This window comes from Coregonus clupeaformis, chromosome 37, assembly GCF_020615455.1.
Source record: "Coregonus clupeaformis isolate EN_2021a chromosome 37, ASM2061545v1, whole genome shotgun sequence".
Taxonomy (NCBI): Eukaryota; Metazoa; Chordata; class Actinopteri; order Salmoniformes; family Salmonidae; genus Coregonus; species Coregonus clupeaformis.
Window position 1 is genome coordinate 32,230,128 of NC_059228.1, and position 27,358 is coordinate 32,257,485.

Consider the following 27,358-nt stretch of genomic DNA (forward strand, 5'->3'; position numbering starts at 1 on the left):
ATTGATGAGATGGCAGTAATGGCAGGTAGAATCTATTGATTAGATGGCAGTAATGGCAGGTAGAATCTATTGATGAGATGGCAGTAATGGCAGGGAGAATCTATTGATGAGATGGCAGTAATGGCAGGTAGAATCTATTGATGAGATGGCAGTAATGGCAGGTAGAATCTATTGATGAGATGGCAGTAATGGCAGGTAGAATCTATTGATGAGATGGCAGTAATGGCAGGTAGAATCTATTGATGATGGCAGTAATGGCAGGTAGAATCTATTGATGAGATGGCAGTAATGGCAGGTAGAATCTATTGATGAGATGGCAGTAATGGCAGGGAGAATCTATTGATGAGATGGCAGTAATGGCAGGTAGAATCTATTGATGAGATGGCAGTAATGGCAGGGAGAATCTATTGATGAGATGGCAGTAATGGCAGGGATAATCTATTGATGAGATGGCAGTAATGGCAGGTAGAATCTATTGATGAGATGGCAGTAATGGCAGGTAGAATCTATTGATGATGGCAGTAATGGCAGGTAGAATCTATTGATGAGATGGCAGTAATGGCAGGTAGAATCTATTGATGAGATGGCAGTAATGGCAGGGAGAATCTATTGATGAGATGGCAGTAATGGCAGGTAGAATCTATTGATGAGATGGCAGTAATGGCAGGGAGAATCTATTGATGAGATGGCAGTAATGGCAGGGATAATCTATTGATGAGATGGCAGTAATGGCAGGTAGAATCTATTGATGAGATGGCAGTAATGGCAGGTAGAATCTATTGATGAGATGGCAGTAATGGCAGGTAGAATCTATTGATGATGGCAGTAATGGCAGGTAGAATCTATTGATGAGATGGCAGTAATGGCAGGTAGAATCTATTGATGAGATGGCAGTAATGGCAGGGAGAATCTATTGATGAGATGGCAGTAATGGCAGGTAGAATCTATTGATGAGATGGCAGTAATGGCAGGGAGAATCTATTGATGAGATGGCAGTAATGGCAGGTAGAATCTATTGATGAGATGGCAGTAATGACAGGGAGAATCTATTGATGAGATGGCAGTAATGGCAGGTAGAATCTATTGATGAGATGGCAGTAATGGCAGGTAGAATCTATTGATGAGATGGCAGTAATGGCAGGTAGAATCTATTGATGAGATGGCAGTAATGGCAGGTAGAATCTATTGATGAGATGGCAGTAATGGCAGGTAGAATCTATTCGTAACTAAAACAAACGCGTAACAAAAGCAGCGTTGACCAGGACATCACAGACTATTTACACAGAATTCAATGAATTGCAGATAGTGGGATTCTGTATAGCGCATTGAGAAGTATATTTCATTAGGATGGACCAGCCTCTGCTAAGGCTTCTGTCTGTTCTGACTTCATCAGAATATATTAAACACATGTAGGTAACAATTTCACGGTCTCCCTTTTACACTCCTTCTCTGAAGTCAAAATAATAGTAGTTTTTCCCCAATATACAATCGGGCACAGAGATACACACTGTAGAAATGATTTACAGACACACACACACACACACACATATATATAAAAAGGTTCTGGGCTGTCAAAGGTAGAGTCAGCAATATGACATCATCCACAGTGGGGAGACTTCCTGCTTACAGACATCAACAGTAATTCAAGACTGCCCCTGTTGGGTTTTCCCAATATGCACCCATGCTCCCTAGAGCCTTGCAAAGAGAGGAAATAGACGCGCAGGCATTACTTTGCATCAACCAATGGTTGTGTTGCCACGTCATGGGACACGTCATGGGACTGGGTCCGGGCCAGGTTCTCAGTCTTTGGTGCAGCGGTTTGGCCTCAGTGGGGCTGAGGTCCTCTGGGCTGCTGGGGGGGGGGAAAGGTCAGCGGAGGTCGCAACCTCAGGGTCAACACTAACAGAGCCGTCCACTGGGTCAACACTAACAGAGCCGTCCACTGAGTCAACACTAACAGAGCCGTCCACTGGGTCAACACTAACAGAGCCGTCCACTGGGTCAACACTAACAGAGCCGTCCACTGGGTCAACACTAACAGAGCCGTCCACTGGGTCAACACTAACAGAGCCGTCCACTGGGTCAACACTAACAGAGCCGTCCACTGAGTCCTGTGGAGAGTGTATGGGGACGTTTGAGGTCTGAGGGGTGGCGGTGGTAACCATGGGGGAAGAGGAGAAGGTAATGGCGGTGGTAACCATAGAGGAAGAGGAGAAGGTAATGGTGGAGGAATGGGAGGAAGAGAGGAGGAGAGGAGCAGGGGCAGTAGTGGAAGTTGGGGAGGAGCTGTTAACAGTAGTGGAAGTTGGGGAGGAGCTGTTAACAGTAGTGGAAGTTGGGGAGGAGGTTTTAACAGTAGTGGAAGTTGGGGAGGAGCTGTTAACAGTAGTGGAAGTTGGGGAGGAGCTGTTAACAGTAGTGGAAGTTGGGGAGGAGCTTTTAACAGTAGTGGAAGTTGGGGAGGAGCTGTTAACAGTAGTGGAAGTTGGGGAGGGGCTTTTAACAGTAGGAGAAGTTGGGGAGGAGCTTTTAACAGTAGTGGAAGTTGGGGAGGAGCTTTTAACAGTAGTGGAAGTTGGGGAGGAGCTTTTAACAGTAGTGGAAGTTGGGGAGGAGCTGTTAACAGAAGTGGTAGTTGGGGAGGAGCTGTTAACAGTAGTGGAAGTTGGGGAGGAGCTGTTAACAGTAGTGGAAGTTGGGGAGGAGCTGTTAACAGTAGTGGAAGTTGGGGAGGAGCTGTTAACAGTAGTGGAAGTTGGGGAGGAGCTTTTAACAGTAGTGGAAGTTGGGGAGGAGCTGTTAACAATAGTGGAAGTTGGGGAGGAGCTGTTAACAGTAGTGGAAGTTGGGGAGGGGCTTTTAACAGTAGGAGAAGTTGGGGAGGAGCTTTTAACAGTAGTGGAAGTTGGGGAGGAGCTTTTAACAGTAGTGGAAGTTGGGGAGGAGCTTTTAACAGTAGTGGAAGTTGGGGAGGAGCTGTTAACAGAAGTGGAAGTTGGGGAGGAGCTGTTAACAGTAGTGGAAGTTGGGGAGGAGCTGTTAACAGTAGTGGAAGTTGGGGAGGAGCTGTTAACAGTAGTGGAAGTTGGGGAGGAGCTGTTAACAGTAGTGGAAGTTGGGGAGGAGCTTTTAACAGTAGTGGAAGTTGGGGGAGGAGCTGTTAACAGTAGTGGAAGTTGGGGAGGAGCTGTTAACAGTAGTGGAAGTTGGGGAGGAGCTTTTAACAGTAGTGGAAGTTGGGGAGGAGCTGTTAACAATAGTGGAAGTTGGGGAGGAGCTGTTAACAGTAGTGGAAGTTGGGGAGGAGCTGTTAACAGTAGTGGAAGTTGGGGAGGAGCTTTTAACAGTAGGAGAAGTTGGGGAGGAGCTTTTAACAGTAGTGGAAGTCGGGGAGGATTTTTTAACAGTAGTGGAAGTCGGGGAGGAGCTTTTAACAGTAGTGGAAGTCGGGGAGGAGCTTTTAACAGTAGTGGAAGTTGGGGAGGAGCTGTTAACAGTAGTGGAAGTTGGGGAGGAGCTGTTAACAGTAGTGGAAGTTGGGGAGGAGCTTTTAACAGGAGGAGAAGTTGGGGAGGAGCTTTTAACAGTAGTGGAAGTTGGGGAGGAGCTTTTAACAGTAGTGGAAGTTGGGGAGGAGCTTTTAACAGTAGTGGAAGTTGGGGAGGAGCTTTTAGCAGTAGTGGAAGTTGGGGAGGAGCTGTTAACAGTAGTGGAAGTTGGGGAGGAGGTTTTAACAGTAGGAGAGGTTGGGGACATATTGGTTGGGCTAGCGGTCCCAGAGGTACTTGATGATGGCCACCCTCTCGTGCCTGAAGAACCAGGAGGCTTGTAGAAGGTTCCGGGTGGAGGCTGCAGAGTCCGTGGTTGTCTGAACGTTATGGGGGAGTTGGTAGAGGTTCTAGTCTCCCCACCATCTCCAGCAGCAGAGTTAGACCTACCCTTAGTCTCCTCTCTGTCTCCTCTGGACGTCTGGCCAGCCTTCACCGACACTGTGGAAGGGCTGTTGGGGAATATGGTGCTGACACTACTACTGGATGGGAGAGCAGAGCTGGTCGGCCCAGATACGGACGATTGTGTCCCTGTTGGCTGTGTTCCGGGGCCCGTACCGGCCGGCGGTAAATTAGCCACGATCATGGCGGTGCGTGGCGTGACGTCATAGTGTTTGTACTTCCTGTCCCAGGTCCTATGCTGCATGGCCTGGGGGTCGATGAAGGGTGTGATATAATAGGTACTGACCCTTGACCCCCCACCAATCCGAGGCTTCTCCTTCTCCGGCTCGGCTAACTCCATGATGGTGTCAGCAGCGGGATCTAACATGACGGCGTCGTTGGTGTTCTGGCTGTTCCTCTCAACGACCTGAGAGATGAGATTGTACTTTATTAATCCCCATGAAGGGAAATACTGTAGGTTTATCACACTTACAGCCATTGTAAAAAAAAAAGCAATACTACACAACATTAAAAACAAATCACAAGACAATTCCAGTATATTGTCCTAAAAAACTATTGATGGGTGTTGACCTGGGAGGGGTTGGGGAGGGGCAGGCGCTCCAAGGGCATGCTGATTGGTCGGGACACCATTCTAGAGCGCTGTTGGACCCGAGGGGCCATAGAGGAGAAGGAGGAGGTAGAGGAGGAGAGGTTGATGCTGGGACGTCCAAACACAAGTGTAGACCTCTGGACCAATGGGACAAAACAGACAGGAATCAGCTGTCGATGCTGACGCCTAAAACTCCGACACAATGATGTTGAAGCTGCAATGTTGATTAATCTGCACTGTCCCTGTCAAATACATCTCATAACTAACTGACTGACTCTCTCACTCAGAAACAAACCTTGGGAGCGCCAGCAGCAGCAGAGCCGACACCACTGAGTCTCTCCAGGGCTGTTAACTCTCTCCTGTCTGGTCCTGTCCTGTCCGGTCCTGTCCTGTCTGGTCCTGTCCTGTCTGGTCCTGTCCTGTCCGGTCCTGTCCTTCCTGTCGTCACCCCTCTCACCTCATCCAGGATATTAGAGGACAAGTGCCTCTTGTAGACTTTGGCGCTCTGCTTGGAAACAAACAAAATGGTTAGGAATGATGAAGAACCACAACAGTCAATTGATTCTTATCAAGGTGGGTCAAGCTCCTCAGACTCTAGTTCATCTCCTCGCCTCTGCAGTGGCTCTGACTTTCACAGAAATGATTGAACCATTCAAAGACACTTGGACCTCCTCACCTCCTTGATGTCAAGCAGGGAGGTGGAGTGGCGGCTGAGTCTCTGCTCCTCCTGAGGGGTGAGTCGGGGGGATGTATGGCCCGCCGTGGAGGTGGTGGTAGGTGAGGAGGAGGGGCTGGCCACGTCAAAGATCATCTGGAAGTGACTTACCAGCAACTCCACCATCAGTGCCTGGGAGGGGAGGAGGAAAGTGACAGGTGAATAAAGGGGCAAAAACTAAGTTGATCATTTTGATTTGTAAAGTCACAGGCAACACTGTTATGATAATAATATATTTAATTTATACAATGGTTTTCATTACAAGAAGAATCTTGCATTATTGATTGGTTAGGGTTAGGTTAGGTTAGGTCTCCAGGTACATACCTGGCAGGGTTAGGATTAGTCTCCAGGTACATACCTGGTGGGGTTAGGGTTAGTTTCCAGGTACATACAGTGAGGGAAATAAGTATTTGATCCCCTGCTGATTTTGTACGTTTGCCCACTGACAAAGAAATGATCAGTCTATAATTTTAATGGTAGGTTTATTTGAACAGTGAGAGACAGAATAACAAAAAAAAATCCAGAAAAACGCATGTCAAAAATGTTATAAATTGATTTGCATTTTAATGAGGGGAATAAGTATTTGAACAACTCTCAATCAGAAAGATTTCTGGCTCCCAGGAGTCTTTTATACAGGTAACGAGCTGAGATTAGGAGCACACTCTTAAAGGGAGTGCTCCTAATCTCAGCTTGTTACCTGTACAAAAGACACCTGTCCACAGAAGCAATCAATCAATCAGATTCCAAACTCTCCACCATGGCCAAGACCAAAGAGCTCTCCAAGGATGTCAGGGACAAGATTGTAGACCTACACAAGGCTGGAATGGGCTACAAGACCATCGCCAAGCAGCTTGGTGAGAAGGTGACAACAGTTGGTGCGATTATTCGCAAATGGAAGAAACACAAAAGAACTGTCAATCTCCCTCAGCTTGGGGTTCCATGCAAGATCTCACCTCGTGGAGTTGCAATGATCATGAGAACGGTGAGGAATCAGCCCAGAACTACACGGGAGGATCTTGTCAGTGATCTCAAGGCAGCTGGGACCATAGTCACCAAGAAAACAATTGGTAACACACTACGCCGTGAAGGACTGAAATTCTGCAGCGCCCGCAAGATCCCCCTGCTCAAGAAAGCACATATACAGGCCCGTCTGAAGTTTGCCAATGAACATCTGAATGATTCAGAGGAGAACTGGGTGAAAGTGTTGTGGTCAGATGAGACCAAAATCGACCAAAATCGAGCTCTTTGGCATCAACTCAACTCGCCATGTTTGGAGGAGGAGGAATGCTGCCTATGACCCAAAGAACACCATCCCCACCATCAAACATGGAGGTGGAAACATTATGCTTTGGGGGTGTTTTTCTGCTAAGGGGACAGGACAACTTCACCGCATCAAAGGGACGATGGACGGCGCCGTGTACCGTCAAATCTTGGGTGAGAACATCCTTCCCTCAGCCAGGGCATTGAAAATGGGTCGTTGATGGTATTCCAGCATGACAATGACCCAAAACACACGGCCAAGGCAACAAAGGAGTGGCTCAAGAAGAAGCACATTAAGGTCCTGGAGTGGCCTAGCCAGTCTCCAGACCTTAATCCCATAGAAAATCTGTGGAGGGAGCTGAAGGTTCGAGTTGCCAAACGTCAGGCTCGAAACCTTAATGACTTGGAGAAGATCTGCAAAGAGGAGTGGGACAAAATCCCTCCTGAGATGTGTGCAAACCTGGTGGCCAACTACAAGAAACGTCTGACCTCTGTGATTGCCAACAAGGGTTTTGCCACCAAGTACTAAGTCATGTTTTGCAGAGGGGTCAAATACTTATTTCACTCACTACAATGCAAATCAATTTATAACATTTTTGACATGCGTTTTTCTGGATTTTTTTGTTGTTATTCTGTCTCTCACTGTTCAAAAAAACCTACCATCAAAATTATAGACTGATCATGTCTTTGTCAGTGGGCAAACGTACAAAATCAGCAGGGAATCAAATACTTTTTTCCCTCACTGTATCTGTCAGGGTTAGGGGTAGTCTCCAGGTACAGATGAAGTCGGAAGTTTAAATACACCTTAAACAAATACATTTAAAAACTCAGTTTTTCACAATTCCTGACATATAATCCTTGTAAAAATTCCCTGTCTTAGGTCAGTTAGGATCAACACTTTATTTTAAGAATGTGAAATGTCAGAATAATAGTAGAGAGAATGATTTATTTCAGCTTTTATTTCTTTCATCACATTCCCAGTGGGTCAGAAGATGACATACACTCAATTAGTATTTGGTAGCATTGCCTTTCAATTGTTTAACTTGGGTCAAACGTTATGGGTAGCCTTCCACAAGCTTCCCACAATAAGTTGGGTGAATTTTGGCCCATTCCTCCTGACAGAGCTGGTGTAACTGAGTCAGGTTTGCAGGCCTCCTTGCTCGCACACGCTTTTTCAGTTCTGCCCACACATTTTCTATAGGATTGAGATTAGGGCTTTGTGATGGCCACTCCAAAACCTTGACTTTGTTGTCCTTAAGCCATTTTGCCACAACTTTGAAAGTATACTTGGGGTCATTGTCCATTTGGAAGACCCATTTGCGACAAAGCTTTAACTTCCTGACTGATGTCTTGAGATGTTGCTTCAATATATCCACATCATTTTCCTTCCTCATGATGTAAAGTCGCTCTGGATAAGAGCGTCTGCTAAATGACTAAAAATGTAAATGTAAATGTAATGCCATCTATTTTGTGAAGTGTACCAGTCCCTCCTGCAGCAAAGCACCACCACAGCATGATGCTGCCACCCCCGTGCTTCACGGATGGGATGGTGTTCTTCGGCTTGCAAGCTACCCCCTTTCTCCTCCAAACATAAAGATGGTCATTATGGCCAAACAGTTCTATTTTTGTTTCATCAGACCAGAGGAGATTTCTCCAAAAAGTACTATCTTCCTTGGCCTCTTCCTTGCTGAGTGGCCTTTCAGGTTATGTCGATATAGGACTCGTTTTACTGTGGATATAGATACTTTTGTACCTGTTTCCTCCAGCATCTTCACAAGGTCCTTTGCTGTTGTTCTGGGATTGATTTGCACTTTTCGCACCAAAGTACGTTAATCTCTAGGAGACAGAACGCGTCTCCTTCCTGAGCGGTATGACGGCTGCGTGGTCCCATGATGTTTATACTTGCGTACTATTGTTTGTACAGATGAACGTGGTACCTTCAGGCATTTGGAAGTTGCTCCCAAGGATGAACCAGACTTGTGGAGGTCTACAATTGTTTTTCTGAGGTCTTGGCTGATTTCTTTTGATTTTCCCATGATGTCAAGCAAAGAGGCACTGAGTTTGAAGGTAGTCCTTGAAATACATCCACAGGTACACCTCCAATTGACTGTCACGAGCGTCGTAGTAGTGAGTAGACCAAGGCGCAGCGTGTGAAACAAACATGACTTTATTTAATTAAAGTATCAAACAAAACACGACTCGTGAAGTCCACGGTTAACAATACCGACACGGAACAAAAACCCACAACACCCAAGGGAAAACATACAGTTTAAATATGGCTCCCAATCAGAGACAACCCACAACAGCTGACACTCGTTGCCTCTGATTGGGAGCCACTCTGGCCAACATAGACATAGAACAACTTAGAATACCCAACATAGAAAATGAACACATAGAATGAACACACCCTGGCTCAACATATAGAGTCCCAGAGCCAGGGTGTGACAGTACCCCCCCCTAAAGGCGCGGACTGCGACCGCGCCTCAACTAACGCAAAACAGGGGAGGGCTGGGCGGGCATACCTCCTCGGCGGCGGCTCCGGCTCCGGGCTTGCCCACCACCCTCCAACAAACCCCCCATAGCGCCCCTGGTCCGGTCTGGCCCCGCTGGCTGGAGCTGGACTGGACGTAGCAGGAGCGGTAGACTTCAGCTCCTTAGTGGAGCAGTAGAGCGGTACCTGAATTGGCACCGATGACTTAGGCACGGGTTGTGCCGGACTGACGACTCGCACCCCTGGCTTGGTGCGAGTGGCAGGAACGGGCCGGGCCGGGCTGGCGACGCGCACCGTAGACTTGGTGCGAGTGGCAGGAACAGGCCGGACCGGGCTGGCGACGCGCACCGTAGACTTGGTGCGTGGAGCAGGGACAGGCCGGACAGGGCTGGCGACGCACACCGCAGGCTTGGTGCGTGGAGCAGGGACAGGCCGGGCAGGGCTGGCGACGCACACCGTAGGCTTGGTGCGTGGAGCAGGAACAGGCCGGGCTGGGCTGGCGACGCACACCGTAGGTTTGGTGCGTGGAGCAGGGACAGGCCGGGCTGTCGACGCACACCGTAGGCTTGGTGCGTGGAGCAGGGACAGGCCGGGCAGGGCTGGCGACGCACACCGTAGGCTTGGTGCGTGGAGCAGGAACAGGCCGGGCAGGGCTGGCGACGCACACCGTAGGCTTGGTGCGTGGAGCAGGGACAGGCCGGACAGGGCTGGCGACGCACACCGTAGGCTTGGTGCGTGGAGCAGGAACAGGCCGGGCTGGGCTGTCGACGCACACAGTAGGCTTGGTGCGTGGAGCAGGAACAGGCCGGGCAGGGCTGGCGACGCACACCGTAGGTTTGGTGCGTGGAGCAGGGACAGGCCGGGCCGGGCTGTCGACGCACACCGTAGGCTTGGTGCGTGGAGCAGGGACAGGCCGGGCAGGGCTGGCGACGCACACCGTAGGCTTGGTGCGTGGAGCAGGAACAGGCCGGGCTGGGCTGTCGACGCACACCGTAGTCTTGGTGCGTGGAGCAGGGACAGGCCGGACAGGGCTGGCGACGCACACCGTAGGCTTGGTGCGTGGAGCAGGGACAGGCCGGACTGGGCTGGCGACGCACACCGTAGGCTTGGTGCGTGGAGCAGGAACAGGCCGGACCGTACTGGGAACACACACCACTGGCCTTAAACGGGGATCAGGAACGGGCCGGACCGGACTGGCAATACACCTCAGTACCTCTCGCCGTGCCTCTACAACTTCCTTCCCTCCTCTCGCCAATGGCTCCCGTAACCCGGTGGCCTTCTCTCCTCGTCTCCCATTTCGCCCTGTGGCAGCCTCCTGCTGCCCAGTCGCCCATGCCGTGTGCCCCCCTAAAAATTATTGGGGGTGCCTCTCGTCCTTCCGACGATGGCACTGCTGACGCCGCTGCTCCTCTCCTGCCTGGGTCTCCCCTTCATAGCCCTCCGGTACCGGACGGCATCCTCCTCGGTAATCTGCCCCCAACCGAGGAGGACATCCACCAGCGTCACCTCCTGCGTGTGTTCCTGGACACGCTGCTTGGTCAGTTGTATGGTGGGTTTTTCTGTCACGATCGGTCGTAGTAGTGAGTAGACCAAGGCGCAGCGTGTGAAACAAACATGACTTTATTTAATTAAAGTATCAAACAAAACACGACTCGTGAAGTCCACGGTTAACAATACCGACACGGAACAAAAACCCACAACACCCAAGGGAAAACATACAGTTTAAATATGGCTCCCAATCAGAGACAACCCACAACAGCTGACACTCGTTGCCTCTGATTGGGAGCCACTCTGGCCAACATAGACATAGAACAACTTAGAATACCCAACATAGAAAATGAACACATAGAATGAACACACCCTGTCTCAACATATAGAGTCCCAGAGCCAGGGTGTGACATTGACTCAAATTATGACATCATTTTCTGGAATTTTCCAAGTTGTTTAAAGGCACAGTCAACTTAGTGTATGTAAACTTCTGACCCACTGGAATTGTGATACAGTGAATTATAAGTGAAATAATCTGTCTGTAAACAATTGTTGGAAGAATTACTTGTGTCATGCACAAAGTAGATGTCCTAACCGACTTGCCAAAACTATAGTTTGTTAACAAGAAATTTGTGGAGTGGTTGAAAAACTAGTTTTAATGACTCCAAAATAAGGGTATGTAAACTTCCGACATCAACTGTACATACCTGGTAGGGTTAGGGTTAGTCTCCAGGTACATACGCTGCATTAGGAAAGTATTCAGACCCCTTCACTTTTTCCACATTTTGTTACGTTACAGCCTTATTCTAAAATGGATTAAATAAAACATTTTCCTCATCAATCTACACACAATACCCCATTTTTAGAAATGTTTGCAAACGTATTAAAAATAAAAAAGTATTCAGACCCTTTGCTATGAGACTCGAAATTGAGCTCAGGTGCATCCTGTTTCCATTGATCATCCTTGAGATGTTTCTACAACTTGATTGGAGTCCACCTGTGGTAAATTCAATTGATTGGACATGATTTGGAAAGGCACACACCTGTCTATATAAGGTCTCACAGTTGGCAGTGCATGTCAGAGCAAAAACCAAGCCATGAGGTCAAAGGAATTGTCCATAGAGCTCCGAGACAGGATTGTGTCGAGGAACAGATCTGGGGAAGGGTACCAAAAATGTTCTGCAGCATTGAAGGTCTCCAACAACACAGTAGCCTCCATAATTCTTAAATGGAAGAAGTTTGGAACCACCAAGACTCTTCCTAGAGCTGGCCGCCCGGCCAAACTGAGCAATCGGGAGAGATGGGCCTTGGTCAGGAAGGTGACCAAGAACCCGATGGTCACTCTGACAGAGCTCTAGAGTTCCTCTGTGGAGATGGGAGAACCTTCCAGAAGGACAACCATCTCTGCAGCACTCCACCAATCAGGCCTTTATGGTAGAGTGGCCAGACGGAAGCCACTCCTCAGTAAAAGGCACATGACAGCCCGCTTGGAGTTTGCCAAAAGGCACCTAAAGGACTCTCAGACCATGAGAAACAAGATTCTCTGGTCTGATGAAACCAAGATTGAACTCTTTGGCCTGAATGCAAAGCGTCACATTACATTTACATTTTACATTTTAGTCATTTAGCAGACGCTCTTATCCAGAGCGACTTACAGTTAGTGAATACATATTATTAAAAATATATATATAATTATACTGGCCCCCCGTGGGAATCGAACCCACAACCCTGGCGTTGCAAACGCCATGCTCTATCAACTGAGCTACATCCCTGCCGGCCATTCCCTCCCCTACCCTGGACAACGCTGGGCCAATTGTGCGCCGCCCATGAGTCTCCCGGTCGCGGCTGGCTGCGACAGAGCCTGGATCTGGAGGAAACCTGCCACCATCCCTACGGTGAAGCATGGTGGTGGCAGCATCATGATGTGGGGATGATTTTCAGCAGCAGGGACTGGGAGACTAGTCAGGATCGAGGGAAAGATGAATGGAGCAAAGTACAGAGAGATCCTTGATGAAAACCTGCTCAAGAGTGCTCAGGACCTCAGACTGGGGCGAAGGTTCACCTTCCAACAGGACAATTACCCTAAGCACACAGCCAAGACAACACAGGTGTGGCTTCGGGACAAGTCTCTGAATGTCCTTGAGTGGCCCAGCCAGAGCCCGGAATTTAACCCGATTGAACATCTCTGGAGAGACCTGAAAATAGCTGTGCAATGATGCTCCCCATCTAACCTGACAGAGCTTGAGAGGATCTGCAGAGAAGAATGGGAGAAACTCCCCAAATGCAGGTGTGCCAAGCTTGTAGCGTCATACCCAAGAAGACTCAAGATTGTAAAACCTGTTTTGGCTTAGTCATTATGGGCTATTGTGTGTAGATTCATGAGAGGGAAAAAACAATTTAATCCGTTTTAGAATAAGGCTGTAACATAACAACATGTGGAAAAAGTGAAGTGGATACTTTCCAAATGCACAGTACAGTCGGGGTCAAAAGTTTTGAGAATGACACAAGTATTAGTCTTCACAAAGTTCGCTGCTTCAGTGTTAGGAGATATTTTTGTCAGATGTTACTATGGTATACTGAAGTATAATTACAAGCATTCCATAAGTGTCAAAGGCTTTTATTGACAATTACATTAAGTTTATGCAAAGAGTCAATATTTTCAGTGTTGACCCTTCTTTTTCAAGACCTCTGCAATCCGCCCTGGCATGCTGTCAAATAACTTCTGGGCCACATCCTGACTGATGGCAGCCCATTCTTGCATAATCAATGCTTGGAGTTTGTGGGTTTTTGTTTGTCCACCCGCCTCTTGAGGATCGACCACAAGTTCTTAATGGGATTAAGGTCTGGGGAGTTTCCTGGCCATGGACCCAAAGTTTTGTTCCCCGAGCCACTTAGTTATCACTTTTGCCTTATGGCAAGATGCTCCATCATGCTGGAAAAGGCATTGGTCATCACCAAACTGTTCTTGGATGGTTGGGAGAAGTTGCTCTGGAGGATGTGTTGGTACCATTCTTTATTCATGGCTGTGTTCTTAGGCAAAACTGTGAGTGAGCCCACTCCCTTGGCTGAGAAGCAACCCCACACATGAATGGTCTCAGGATGCTTTACTGTTGGCATGACACAGGACTGATGGTAGCGTCTGGAGAAGACAAGGTGTTTTCCGGATGCCCCAAACAATCGGAAAGGAGATTCATCAGAGAAAATGACTTTACCCCAGTCCTCACACCTGCCTGCTGCCATTCCCGAGCAAGCTCTGCACTGGTGGTGCCCCGATCCCGCAGCTGAATCAACTTTAGGAGACGGTCCTGGCGCTTGCTGGACTTTCTTGGGCGCCCTGACGCCTTCTTCACAACAATTGAACCTCTCTCCTTGAAGTTCTTGATGATCCGATAAATGGTTGATTTAGGTGCAATCTTACTAGCAGCAATATCCTTCCCTGTGAAGCCCTTTTTGTGAAAAGCAATGATGACGGCACATGTTTCCTTGCAGGTAACCATGGTTAACAGAGGAAGAACAATGATTTCAAGCACCACCCTCCTTTTAAAGCTTCCAGTCTGTTATTCTAACTCAATCAGCATGACAGAGTGATCTCCAGCCTTGTCCTCACCAACACTTTCACCTGTGTTAACGAGAGAATCACTGACATGATGGCAGCTGGTCCTTTTGTGGCACGACTGAAATGCAGTGGAAATGTTTTTTGGGGATTAAGTTCATTTTCATGCCAAAGAGGGACTTTGCAATTAATTGCAAATCATCTGATCGCTCTTCATGACATTCTGGAGTATATGCAAATTGCCATCATCAAAACTGAGGCAGCAGACTTTGTGAAAATTAGTATTTGTGTCATTCTCAAAACGTTTGACCACGACTGTACACACCTAGTAGGTTTAAGGGTAGTCTACTGGTACATACCTGGTAGGGTTAGGGGTCGTCTACAGGTACATACCTGGTAGGGTTAGGATTAGTCTACAGGTACATACCTGGTAGGGTTAGGGGTCGTCTACAGGTACACACCTGGTAGGGTTAGGGGTTGTCTACAGGTACACACCTGGTAGGGTTAGGATTAGTCTACAGGTACATACCTGGTAGGGTTAGGGGTCGTCTACAGGTACACACCTGGTAAGGTTAGGATTAGTCTACAGGTGCATACCTGGTAGGGTTAGGGGTCGTCTACAGGTACACACCTGGTAGGGTTAGGGTTAGTCTACAGGAACTAATCTGGTAGGGTTAGTCTACAGGAAGTAATCTGGTAGGGTTAGTCTACAGCAACTCACCTGGTAAGGGTAATCAACCAGAGAGGACAGGGAGACCTCTGCATCAGTCTGTCGTGGTTTGACCAGCGTAGGGCCGAAGATAATGCCCAGGTTACTGGCTGTCATCTTGTTCTCCCCTTCCTTCTCTGTCACTCTGAGAGAAGAGGTACATATTAATACAATATTAACACATTAAGTAAGAAAAAAACAATTCTAATAATATTTAGAGATGAAAGATAATATTACGATTTCATAATTTCTGTCACTCTGGGGGAGAGATTGGTCTCAACTAGGGATGAAAGGGATACTGCTTGATTTATTCCACGTGTTACAGTCTGAATAAAAAATGGATTGAATGGATTCTTTTTTCTCACCCATCTACACACAATACCCCATAATGAAAAACGTGTTTTTAGATTTTATTCCTCACATTTATTGAAATGAAAAACAGAAATATCTCATTTACATACACTACCGTTCAAAGGTTTGGGGTCACTTAGAAATGTCCTTGTTTTTGTAAGAAAAGCAATTTTTTTGTCCATTAAAATAACATCAAATTGATCAGAAATACAGTGTAGACATTGTTAATGTTGTAAATGGCTATTGTAGCTGGAAACTGCTGATTTTTTATGGAATATCTACATAGGCGTACAGAGGCCCATTATCAGCAACCATCAGTCCTGTGTTCCAATGGCACGTTGTGTTTGCTAATCCAAGTTTATCATTTTAAAAGGCTAATTGATCATTAGAAAGCCCTTTTGCAATTATGTTAGCACAACTGAAAACTGTTGTGCTGATTAAAGAAGCAACAAAACTGGCCTTCTATCTGGAGCGTCAGCAATTGTGGGTTTGATTACAGGCTCAAAATGGCCAGAAACAAAGAACTCTCTTCTGAAACTCGTCAGTCTATTCTTGTTCTGAGAAATGAAGGCTATTCTATGCGAGAAATTGCCAAGAAACTGAAGATCTCGTACAATGCTGTGTACTACTCCCTTCACAGAACAGCGCAAACTGGCTCTAACCAGAATAGAAAGAGGAGTGGGAGGCCCCGGTGCACAACTGAGCAAGAGGACAAATACATTAGTGTCTAGTTTGAGAAACAGACGCCTCACAGGTCCTCAACCTGGCAGCTTCATTAAATAGTACCTCAAAACACCAGTCTCAACGTCAACAGTGAAGGGCGACTCGGGATGCTGACCTTCTAGGCAGTTGCAAGAAAAGCCATATCTCAGACTAGCCAATAAAAGATGGGCAGTCTGAGATATGGCTTTTTCTTTGCAACTCTGCCTAGAAGGTCAGCATCCCGGAGTCGCCTCTTCACTGTTGACGTTGAGACTGGTGTTTTGCTGGTACTATTTAATGATATTTCGTTTCTTGGCAATTTCTCGCATAGAATAGCCTTCATTTCTCTGAACAAGAATAGACTGACGAGTTTCAGAAGAAAGTTATTTGTTTCTGGCCATTTTGAGCCTGTAATCGAACCCACAATTGCTGATGCTCCAGATACTCAACTAGTCTCAAGAAGACCAGTTTTATTGCTTCTTCAGCACAACAGTTTTCAGCTGTGCTAACATAATTGCAAAAGGGTTTTCTAATGATCAATTAGCCTTTTACAATGATAAACTTGGATTAGCAAACACAACGTGCCATTGGAACACAGGACTGATGGTTGCTGATAATGGGCCTCTGAGGGAAAAAAGTATTTGATCCCCTGCTGATTTTGTAAGTTTGCCCACTGACAAAGACATGATCAGTCTATAATTTTAATGGTAGGTTTATTTGAACAGTGAGAGACAGAATAACAACAAAAAAATCCAGAAAAATGCATGTCAAAAATGTTATAAATTGATTTGCATTGTAATGAGGGAATACATGTTAGAATTACCTTTGGCAGCGATTACAGCTGTGAGTCTTTCTGGGTAAGTCTCTAAGAACTTTCCACACCTGGATTGTACAATATTTGCAAATTATTCTTTCAAAAATTCTTCAAGTTCTGTCAAGTTGGTTGTTGATCATTTCTTGACAGCCATTTTCAAGTCTTGCCATAGATTCTCAAGCCGATTTACGTTAAAACTGTTACTAGACCACTCAGGAACATTCAACATCGTCTTGGTAAGCAACTCCAGTGTATATTTGGCCTTGTGTTTTAGGTTATTGTCCTGCTGAAAGGTTAATTTGTCTCCCAGTGTCACGATCGTCTTCAAAAGGAGCAGACCAATACGCAGCGTGTTGAGCGAACATGATGACTTTATTATACTAAAGTGCAAAACAATAAACGATTCATGAAGTCCACAGTTACAATGACCGTAAAGGAACAAAAACCCACAAACACAAGGTGAAAACACACAGTTTAAATATGGCTCCCAATCAGAGATAACGAGCCGACAGCTGACACTCGTTACCACTGATTGGGAGTCACACGACCAAACAAGGAAAACAACCACATAGACAACCCAACCAAACAGAACACAACGAAACGAACACACCCTGGCTCAACATACAAAGTCCTGGAGCCAGAGCGTGACAGTACCCCCTAAAGGCGCGGACTCGACCGCACTCAAAGAACCCAAATAGGGAGGGCTGGGTGGGTGTTGCTCCTCGGAGGCGGCTCGGCTCTGGCTCCGGGCTTGACCACCATCCTACATCCATCCCCCGGATGGCCCCGGTCCGATCCAACCCAGCTGGCTGGATCCGGACTGATGACGCGCACCCTAACTTGGCGCGTGAGGCAGGGACGGACCGGACCTGGCTGACGATACGCATCCTCGGCTTGGCGCGTGAGCCGAACGGACCTCCTCAGGCTGACGACTCGCCTCCCTGGCTTGGTGCGAGTAGCCGGACCGAGCTGACCAGGTTGACGACTACTGCACCCTTAGCCTGGTGCGAGTGGCAGGAACAGTCCGGGTTGGGCCGCGTACGCACACCGTAGTTTTGATGCGTGGAGCAGGAACCGGCCGGGCTGGGCTGGCGACGCACTCCCTTTGGCTTGGTGCGTAGAGCAGGGACAGGCCGGGCTGGGCTGGCGACGCACCCTTTGGCTTGGTGCGTAGAGCAGGAACGGGCAGAGCCGGGCTGACGCAGACGCACCACAGGCTTGATGCGGAGAGCAGGCACGGGCCGTGCCGGACTGACGACGCACACCACTGGCTTGGTGCGGAAGCTTGGATGGACCGGACTGTACTAGGGACACACACCACTGGCCCTACACCGGGATCTGGAACGGGCCGGACCGGACTGGCAACACACGCCAGTACCTCTCGCCGTGCCTCTACTTCCTCCATCCCCTCTTCGACCAGTGGCCCCCGTAACCCGGCGGCCTTCTCCAGCAACCCACTGGGCCGCTCTATCGCGGCCTCCTGCTGGTCCGACGTCGTGAGCCCCCCCCTAAAAAATTTCGGGGCGTCTCTCCTACCCGTGGACCAGGTCTCCATATCCCTCGCCAGCCTCTCGCCCTTCTGCCATAGTGTCAAGCCCTTCTCCTCCTCACTCGGCTTGACCCAGTCCAGGAGGCGAAGGAGATCTGTGAGGGATCTCCCTGGCGACGGCTCCTGGACACGCTGCTTGGTCCCATCTTGGTGGGTTTTTCTGTCACGATCGTCTTCAAAAGGAGCAGACCAATACGCAGCGTGTTGAGCGAACATGATGACTTTATTATACTAAAGTGCAAAACAATAAACGATTCATGAAGTCCACAGTTACAATGACCGTAAAGGAACAAAAACCCACAAACACAAGGTGAAAACACACAGTTTAAATATGGCTCCCAATTAGAGATAACGAGCCGACAGCTGACACTCGTTACCACTGATTGGGAGTCACACGACCAAACAAGGAAACAACCACATAGACAACCCAACCAAACAGAACACAACGAAACGAACACACCCTGGCTCAACATACAAAGTCCCGGAGCCAGAGCGTGACACCCAGTGTCTGTTGGAAAGCAGACTGAACCAGGTTTTCCTCTAGGATTATTCCTGTGGTTAGCTCTATTCCATTTATTTTTATCCTAAAAAACTCCCCCTAGTCCTTCATGATGACAAGCATACCCATAACATGATGCTGCCACCACCATGCTTGAAAATAGGAAGAGTGGTACTCAGTTATGTCTTGTGCTGGATTCACCCCCAAAACATAACACTTTGTATTCAGGACATAAAGTTAATTTCTTTGCCACATTTTTTGCAATTTCACTTTAGTGCCTAATTGCAAACAGGATGCATGTTTTGGAATATTTTTATTCTGTACAGGCTTCCTTCTTTTCACTCTGTCATTTAGGTTAGTACTGTGGAGTAACTACAATGTTGTTGATCCATCCTCAGTTTTCTCCTATCATAGCCAACTCTGTAACTGTTTTAAAGTCATCATTGGCCTCATGGTGAAATCGGTTTCCTTCCTCACCTGTGTTGAATCTGTGTTTGAAATTCCCTGCTCGACTGAGGGACCTTTCAGATAATTGTATGTGTGGCATACAGATATGAGGTAGTCATTCAAAAATGATGTTAAACACTATTATTGCTCACAGTCTAACTTATTATGTGACTTGTTAAGCAAATGTTTACTCCTGAATGTATTTACTTATTGACAAAAAACATTTCAGCTTTTCATTTTTATTTAATTTGTAAACATTTCTAAAAACATAATTCCACTTTGACATTATGGGATTGTGTGTAGGCCAGTGACACAATATCTCAATTTAATCAATTTTAAATGATATATACCCATCTCTTACCTGTGTAGGTGAGCTGTGAGGAAGCGTAGGGCCCTGTACTGTGCAGGAGGCAGCTGTCGTAACAGGTCTCTAATCTTAAACAGGACTCTGTTGAGTTTTATACTGGGCTGGTTGGGGAGCTCTCCTCCAGGCTGGCTGGTTCTCAGGGGAGGCTGCTCTCCCTCTACCCCAGGCTGAGTGCCTCCTGATCGGGGTTGTTCTCCCCCTGGCTGCCCCTGGCTCTGGGTCTGGGTCTGAAGGGCCCTGGCTGCAGCCTTCTCCTCTATGATCACCGCCTGGCTCTCCTTGGCCAGCCCGATGAAATCATTATAGTAACGGTACAGGATCAGTGGCTCTGGTAACTACAGAAGATAGAAATCAATCAAAGTAATCAATCAATATCTTTGTGAAATGTGTTGTACATTATTACATAAGAATGATCTAGCGGTGTAAAACTAGGATGCTCTTTATCACCATTTTAATTAGACTCTCCCACCTGTCTCAGGTAGAGTTTGAGCACGTTGCCGATGTCGTGGGGTGAGAGGTCAGAGAGCTCAACCAGGTCCTTGCCATTCTCAAACGCCTGGCACAGCTTCTCCACACGAGACTTGGCCCCGTTCACACGGTAGATTCCCTGGACAAGAACACACAATACACCAGATCCCCAACATCACAGCCATGACATATACCCTGGACAGATACCATGACATATACCCTGGACAGATACCATGACATATACCCTGGACAGATACCATGACATATACCCTGGACAGATACCATGACATATACCCTGGACAGATACCATGACATATACCCTGGACAGATACCATGACATATACCATGGACAGATACCATGACATAAAGTGGGGAAAAAAAGTATTTAGTCAGCCACCAATTTTGCAAGTTCTCCCACTTAAAAAGATTAGGCCTGTAATTTTCATCATAGGTTCACGTCAACTATGACAGACAAATCGAGAAAAAAAAATCCAGAAAATCACATTGTAGGATTTTTAATGAATTTATTTGCAAATTATGGTGGAAAATAAGTATTTGGTCACCTACAAACAAGCAAGATTTCTGGCTCTCACAGACCTGTAACTTCTTCTTTAAGAGGCTCCTCTGTCCTCCACTCGTTACCTGTATTAATGGCACCTGTTTGAACTTGTTATCAGTATAAAAGACACCTGTCCACAACCTCAAACAGTCACACTCCAAACTCCACTATGGCCAAGACCAAAGAGCTGTCAAAGGACACCAGAAACAAAATTGTAGACCTGCACCAGGCTGGGAAGACTGAATCTGCAATAGGTAAGCAGCTTGGTTTGAATAAATAAACTGTGGGAGCAATTATTAGTAAATGGAAGACATACAAGACCACTGATAATCTCCCCTCGATCTGGGGGCTCCACGCAAGATCTCACCCCCTGGGGTCAAAATGATCACAAGAACGGTGAGCAAAATCCCAGAACCACACGGGGGGACCTAGTGAATGACCTGCAGAGAGCTGGGACCAAAGTAACAAAGCCTACCATCAGTAACACACTACGCCGCCAGGACTCAAATCCTGCAGTGCCAGACGTGTCCCCCTGCTTAAGCCAGTACATGTCCAGGCCCGTCTGAAGTTTGCTAGAGTGCATTTGGATGATCCAGAAGAGGATTGGGAGAATGTCAATGGTCAGATGAAACCAAAATATAACTTTTTGGTAAAAACTCAACTCGTCGTGTTTGGAGGACAAAGAATGCTGAGTTGCATCCAAAGAACGCCATACCTACTGTGAAGCATGGGGGTGGAAACATCATGCTTTGGGGCTGTTTTTCTGCAAAGGGACCAGGACGACTGATCCGTAAAGGAAAGAATGAATGGGGCCATGTATCGTGAGATTTTGAGTGAAAACCTCCTTCCATCAGCAAGGGCATTGAAGATGAAACATGGCTGGGTCTTTCAGCATGACAATGATCCCAAACACATCGCCCGGGCAACGAAGGAGTGGCTTCGTAAGAAGCATTTCAAGGTCCTGGAGAGGCCTAGCCAGTCTCCAGATCTCAACCCCATAGAAAATCTTTGGAGGGAGTTGAAAGTCTGTGTTGCCCAGCGACAGCCCCAAAACATCACTGCTCTAGAGGAGATCTACATGGAGGAATGGGCCAAAATACCAGCAACAGTGTGTGAAAACCTTGTGAAGACTTACAGAAAACGTTTGACCTGTGTCATTGCCAACAAAGGGTATATAACAAAGTATTGAGAAACTTTTGTTATTGACCAAATACTTATTTTCCACCATAATTTGCAAATAAATTCATAAAAAATCCTACAATGTGATTTTCTGGAATTGTTTTCCTCATTTTGTCTGTCATAGTTGACGTGTACCTATGATGAAAATTACAGGCCTCTCTCATCTTTTTAAGTGGGAGAACTTGCACAATTGGTGGCTGACTAAATACTTTTTTTCCCCACTGTATACCCTGGACAGATACCATGACATATGCCATGACATATACCCTGGACAGATACCATGACATATACCCTGGACAGATACCATAACATATACCCTGGACAGATACCATGACATATACCCTGGACAGATACCATAACATATACCCTGGACAGATACCATGACATATACCCTGGACAGATACCAATACATATACCCTGGACAGATACCAAGACATATACCCTGGACAGATACCAAGACATATACCCTGGACAGATACCATAACATATACCCTGGACAGATACCAAGACATATACCCTGGACAGATACCATGACATATACCCTGGACAGATACCATGACATATACCCTGGACAGATACCAAGACATATACCCTGGACAGATACCATGACATATACCCTGGACAGATACCAAGACATATACCCTGGACAGATACCATAACATATACCCTGGACAGATACCAAGACATATACCCTGGACAGATACCATAACATATACCCTGGACAGATACCATGACATATACCCTGGACAGATACCATAACATATACCCTGGACAGACACCATGACATATACCCTGGACAGATACCATGACATATACCCTGGACAGATACCAAGACATATACCCTGGACAGATACAGATTCAGTTATTGCGCTAATATAGTGGTTCTTAATCCTGGTCCTGGGGGATGTAAAGGGGTTCACATTTTAGTTGTTGCCTTAGCACTACACACCTGATTCAAATCGTCAACGGTTTGTGTAGCGGTAGGGCAATCCCCAGGACCAGGATTAAGAACCACTGCTATTACACATGCCCATTACGAAGGTAGATGCCCTTAGCGGTGGCACAACGCTGGGGTTAATTAGTTAGCTAAGATAACTTTCCTACATTATTATGCATTATTATGCCTCACATTTAGAAATCAAGTTAGATTGCAGTCTTTGTCTCTTTAAGAACCTCGTTTTACCTTGAGGCTGAGGGCGCGGCTCTCGATCTCAGAGGTACACTTCCTGATGATGAAGGGGATCCCGTCTGGGCTGTTCTTAGCTGCCTGGGAAAAGTCTATCCCAAACAGATGTAGTCTTCCCTGCAGCTTCTTATGACCACACTGGATAGCCAGGGTCTCCAGACACTTCTTATGGCAGGCCAGGGAGCACTGAGACAGGAGACAGAGAGAGACATGGGAAAGGTGACTGGTACAAATCACACTTTGGAGCATAGATTACTTCGTTTTATCTTCTACTTTGAGCCCCAACAGCTCCATCCCCAGCAGCTCCATCCCCAGCAGCCCCATCCCCAACAGCTCCATCCCCAGCAGCCCCATCCCCAACAGCTTCATCCCCAGCAGCCCCACCCCCAACAGCCCCACCCCAGCAGCCCCATCACCAGCAGCCCCATCCCCAGCAGCCCCAACCCCAGCAGCCCCATCCCCAACAGCTCCATCCCCAACAGCCCCATCCCCAGCAGCCCCATCCCCAACAGCTCCATCCCCAAGCAGCCCCATCCCCAGCAGCCCCATCCCCAGCAGTCCCATCCCCAACAGCCCTATCCCCAGCAACCCCAACAGCCCCATCCCCAGCAGCCCCATCATCCCCACCACCAGCAGCCCCATCCCCAGCAGCCCCATCATCCCCACCACCAGCAGCCCCATCCCCAGCAGCCCCATCCCCAGCAGCCCTATCCCCAACAGCTCCATCCCCAACAGCCCCATCCCCAGCAGCCCCATCCCCAACAGCTCCATCCCCAAGCAGCCCCATCACCAGCAGCCCCATCCCCAGCAGTCCCATCCCCAACAGCCCTATCCCCAGCAACCCCAACAGCCCCATCCCCAGCAGCCCCATCACCCCCACCCCCAGCAGCCCCATCCCCAGCAGCCCCATCCCCAGCAGCCCCATACCCAGCAGCCCCATCCCCAGCAGCCCCATCCCCAGCAGCCCCATCCCCAGCAGCCCCATACAGCTCCATCCCCAACAGCCCCATCCCCAGCAGCCCCATCCCCAGCAGCCCCATCATCCCCACCCCCAGCAGCCCCATCCCCAGCAGTCCCATCCCCAACAGCCCTATTCCCAGCAACCCCAACAGCCCCATCCCCAGCAGCCCCATCACCCCCACCCCCAGCAGCCCCATCCCCAGCAGCCCCATCCCCAACAGCCCTATCCCCAACAGCTCCATCCCCAACAGCCCCATCCCCAGCAGCCCCATCCCCAACAGCTCCATCCCCAAGCAGCCCCATCACCAGCAGCCCCATCCCCAGCAGTCCCATCCCCAACAGCCCTATCCCCAGCAACCCCAACAGCCCCATCCCCAGCAGCCCCATCCCCAGCAGTCCCATCCCCAACAGCCCTATCCCCAGCAACCCCAACAGCCCCATCCCCAACAGCCCCATCCCCAGCAGCCCCATCACCCCCACCCCAGCAGCCCCATCCCCAGCAGCCCCATCCCCAGCAGCCCCATACAGCTCCATTCCCAAGCAGCCCCATCACCAGCAGCCCCATCCCCAGCAGCCCCATCATCCCCACCCCCAGCAGCCCCATCCCCAGCAGTCCCATCCCCAACAGCCCTATCCCCAGCAACCCCAACAGCCCCATCCCCAGCAGCCCCATCCCCAGCAGTCCCATCCCCAACAGCCCTATCCCCAGCAACCCCAACAGCCCCATCCCCAACAGCCCCATCCCCAGCAGCCCCATCACCCCCCACCCCCAGCAGCCCCATCCCCAGCAGCCCCATCCCCAGCAGCCCCATACAGCTCCATTCCCAAGCAGCCCCATACAGCTCCATCCCCAGCAGCCCCACCCCCAGCAGCCCCATCCCCAGCAGCCCCATCCCCAGCAGCCCCATACAGCTCCATCCCCAGCAGCCCCATCCCCAGCAGCCCCATCATCCCCACCCCCAGCAGCCCCATCCCCAGCAGTCCCATCCCCAACAGCCCTATCCCCAGCAGCCCCATACCCAGCAGCCCCATCCCCAGCAGCCCCATCATCCCCACCCCCAGCAGCCCCATCCCCAGCAGTCCCATCCCCAACAGCCCTATTCCCAGCAACCCCAACAGCCCCATCCCCAGCAGCCCCATCACCCCACCCCCAGCAGCCCCATCCCCAGCAGCCCCATCCCCAGCAGCCCCATACAGCCCCATCCCCAGCAGCCCCATCACCAGCAGCCCCATCCCCAACAGCCCCATCCCCAGCAGCCCCATACCCAGCAGCCCCCTCCCCAGCAGCCCCATCAGCCCCACCCCCAGCAGCCCCATCCCCAGCAGTCCCATCATCCCCACCCCCAGCAGCCCCATCCCCAGCAGTCCCATCCCCAACAGCCCTATTCCCAGCAACCCCAACAGCCCCATCCCCAGCAGCCCCATCCCCAGCAGCCCCATACAGCTCCATCCCCAAGCAGCCCCATCACCAGCAGCCCCATCCCCAACAGCCCCATACCCAGCAGCCCCCTCCCCAGCAGCCCCATCATCCCCACCCCCAGCAGCCCCATCCCCAGCAGTCCCATCCCCAACAGCCCCATCCCCAGCAGCCCCATCACCCCCACCCCCCAGCAGCCCCATCCCCAGCAGCCCCATCCCCAACAGCCCCATCCCCAACAGCCCCATCCCCAACAGCCCCATCCCCAACAGCCCCATCCCCAGCAGCCCCAGCATCCCCAACAGCCCCATCCCCAACAGCCCCATCCCCAACAGCCCCATCCCCAACAGCCCCACCCCAGCAGCCCCATCCCCAGCAGCCCCCAGCATCCCCAACAGCCCCATCCCCAACAGCCCCATCCCCAACAGCCCCATCCCCAGCAGCCCCATCCCCAACAGCCCCATCCCCAACAGCCCCATCCCCAACAGCCCCATCCCCAGCAGCCCCATCCCCAACAGCCCCATCCCCAACAGCCCCATCCCCAACAGCCCCATCCCCAACAGCCCCATCCCCAACAGCCCCATCTCCAACAGCCCCATCCCCAGCAGCCCCATCTCCAACAGCGTGTATCTGTTTATTTCTACCTCTTCACATTCTGCTCCGGAGAACATCACCAGACTGTCACACTCCCTGCACTTAGACGGAGCTCGGAGTTTCCTCAGCTTGTGTGTCTGAGACGCCTTGGACATCTGGGTGTTACGAAACGGACCTGGTGAACTGTCTGCCTCTGTCACCATTTCACCCAGACCTGAGGGGAGAGGGAGGATCTCAGTATTGTATTTTACAGATCAAGGGTCCTTAGAATTAGAATTATCTGTAGACAGTGGGCCACATCACTTCTGCTAATCTTCACACAATAACATTTCATTATCCCTTGTCATAAACACTTATTTACGCCAGGAATAAATACTCAGAATAATTGGTTGCGTGAGTTACACAAGTGTTACAACAACCTATATTGGCCTAATCAGACTTGTTCCTTAAACCAGAATTTCCACAATAATTAACCATTAAATTAAAATACCACAGAAATAGAGTTGTATTGAGATGGTTTAAACAGTGCAGAGCCCCTGATGCCTCTAACAACAAAGAGTTGATCAAAAATAACCCATTCTCCTGCAGGGAGAGGTCAGGCTAAAGACAGGAACTAGCTAGCTGTGGCCGTAAGCCAAAACCAACACACCCCATCTCATTTTCTACAGCTGTGCACAGAGTAAAAACATTTGGTGTGAGGGTCGAAGGGTCACCGCCCCTCACACATGCAGAGATACACACAGGCACATGTAAGCAGACACACCAAAAAAGGACAAAACAACTTCAGACCTTGGCTCTTTAGACAGACAGACTGACTCTCTCTTACCGTTGTCTGAGGTTGGTTGTCTCTCGTCCAGGTCGTCTGCTGAGGACATGGTGCCAGTGGAGGGGGTTCTGGGTAGTCTGCGTTTAAAGTCACCTGACAACAGGAAGTAAACAACTTCCTCAAACCTCACATTAACAAATAGCAACGTCATATAACGCACTGCAAATAACAGTGGTATAATTGTTTTTAGTGAATTCATAACATACACATTCGATATAACATGACAGATAACCATCACATTTTTTACAGCATAAATACATAGTAATATACCCAGCAAACATGTCCACATTGGCGCGATGTGGGCCCAATGCGGGCTAAAATATTGGCCCATGTGCCTTTGCTAATCAGCCCCACATTGGCCCCAAGGCTGGTGGCCCCAAAGCTGGTGGCCCCAAGGCTGGTGGCCCCAAGGCTGGTGGCCCCAAGGCTGGTGGGCCCCAAGGCTGGTGGACCCAAGGCTGGTGGTCCCAAGGCTGGTGGATCCAAGGCTGGTGGCCCCAAGGCTGGTGACCCCAAGGCTGGTGGCCCCAAGGCTGGTGGACCCAAGGCTGATGGCCCCCAGGGCAGCCTTCACTTTTCCAGAAATAAGCCAACCCTTTATGATCAGCTGCCTGTTACAGCTGCCTGTTACACTTAACAGTGTCTCATATGTCACATGCACTTATCAAAGTCTTTTTACTAACTT

The 27,358-nt window shown here is 49.1% G+C and overlaps 1 protein-coding gene across 1 annotated transcript in view; it reads right to left on the reverse strand.

Annotated features, from left to right (window-relative positions):
- Nucleotides 1-3,129: 3,129 nt before the first annotated feature.
- The window catches only part of LOC121581630 (rho GTPase-activating protein 29), an 84,941-nt gene continuing 60,712 nt past the window's right edge, over nt 3,130-27,358 (reverse strand). The window contains exons 16-25 of the mRNA XM_045211490.1: nt 26,674-26,766; nt 25,898-26,061; nt 22,874-23,062; nt 19,954-20,091; nt 19,479-19,819; nt 14,768-14,900; nt 5,216-5,386; nt 4,835-5,044; nt 4,521-4,676; nt 3,130-4,356 (exon numbers count right to left, since the gene is read on the reverse strand). Coding sequence (XP_045067425.1) covers nt 3,130-4,356; nt 4,521-4,676; nt 4,835-5,044; nt 5,216-5,386; nt 14,768-14,900; nt 19,479-19,819; nt 19,954-20,091; nt 22,874-23,062; nt 25,898-26,061; nt 26,674-26,766 — 2,822 coding nt within the window. The remainder of the gene's footprint in view (nt 4,357-4,520; nt 4,677-4,834; nt 5,045-5,215; nt 5,387-14,767; nt 14,901-19,478; nt 19,820-19,953; nt 20,092-22,873; nt 23,063-25,897; nt 26,062-26,673; nt 26,767-27,358) is intronic.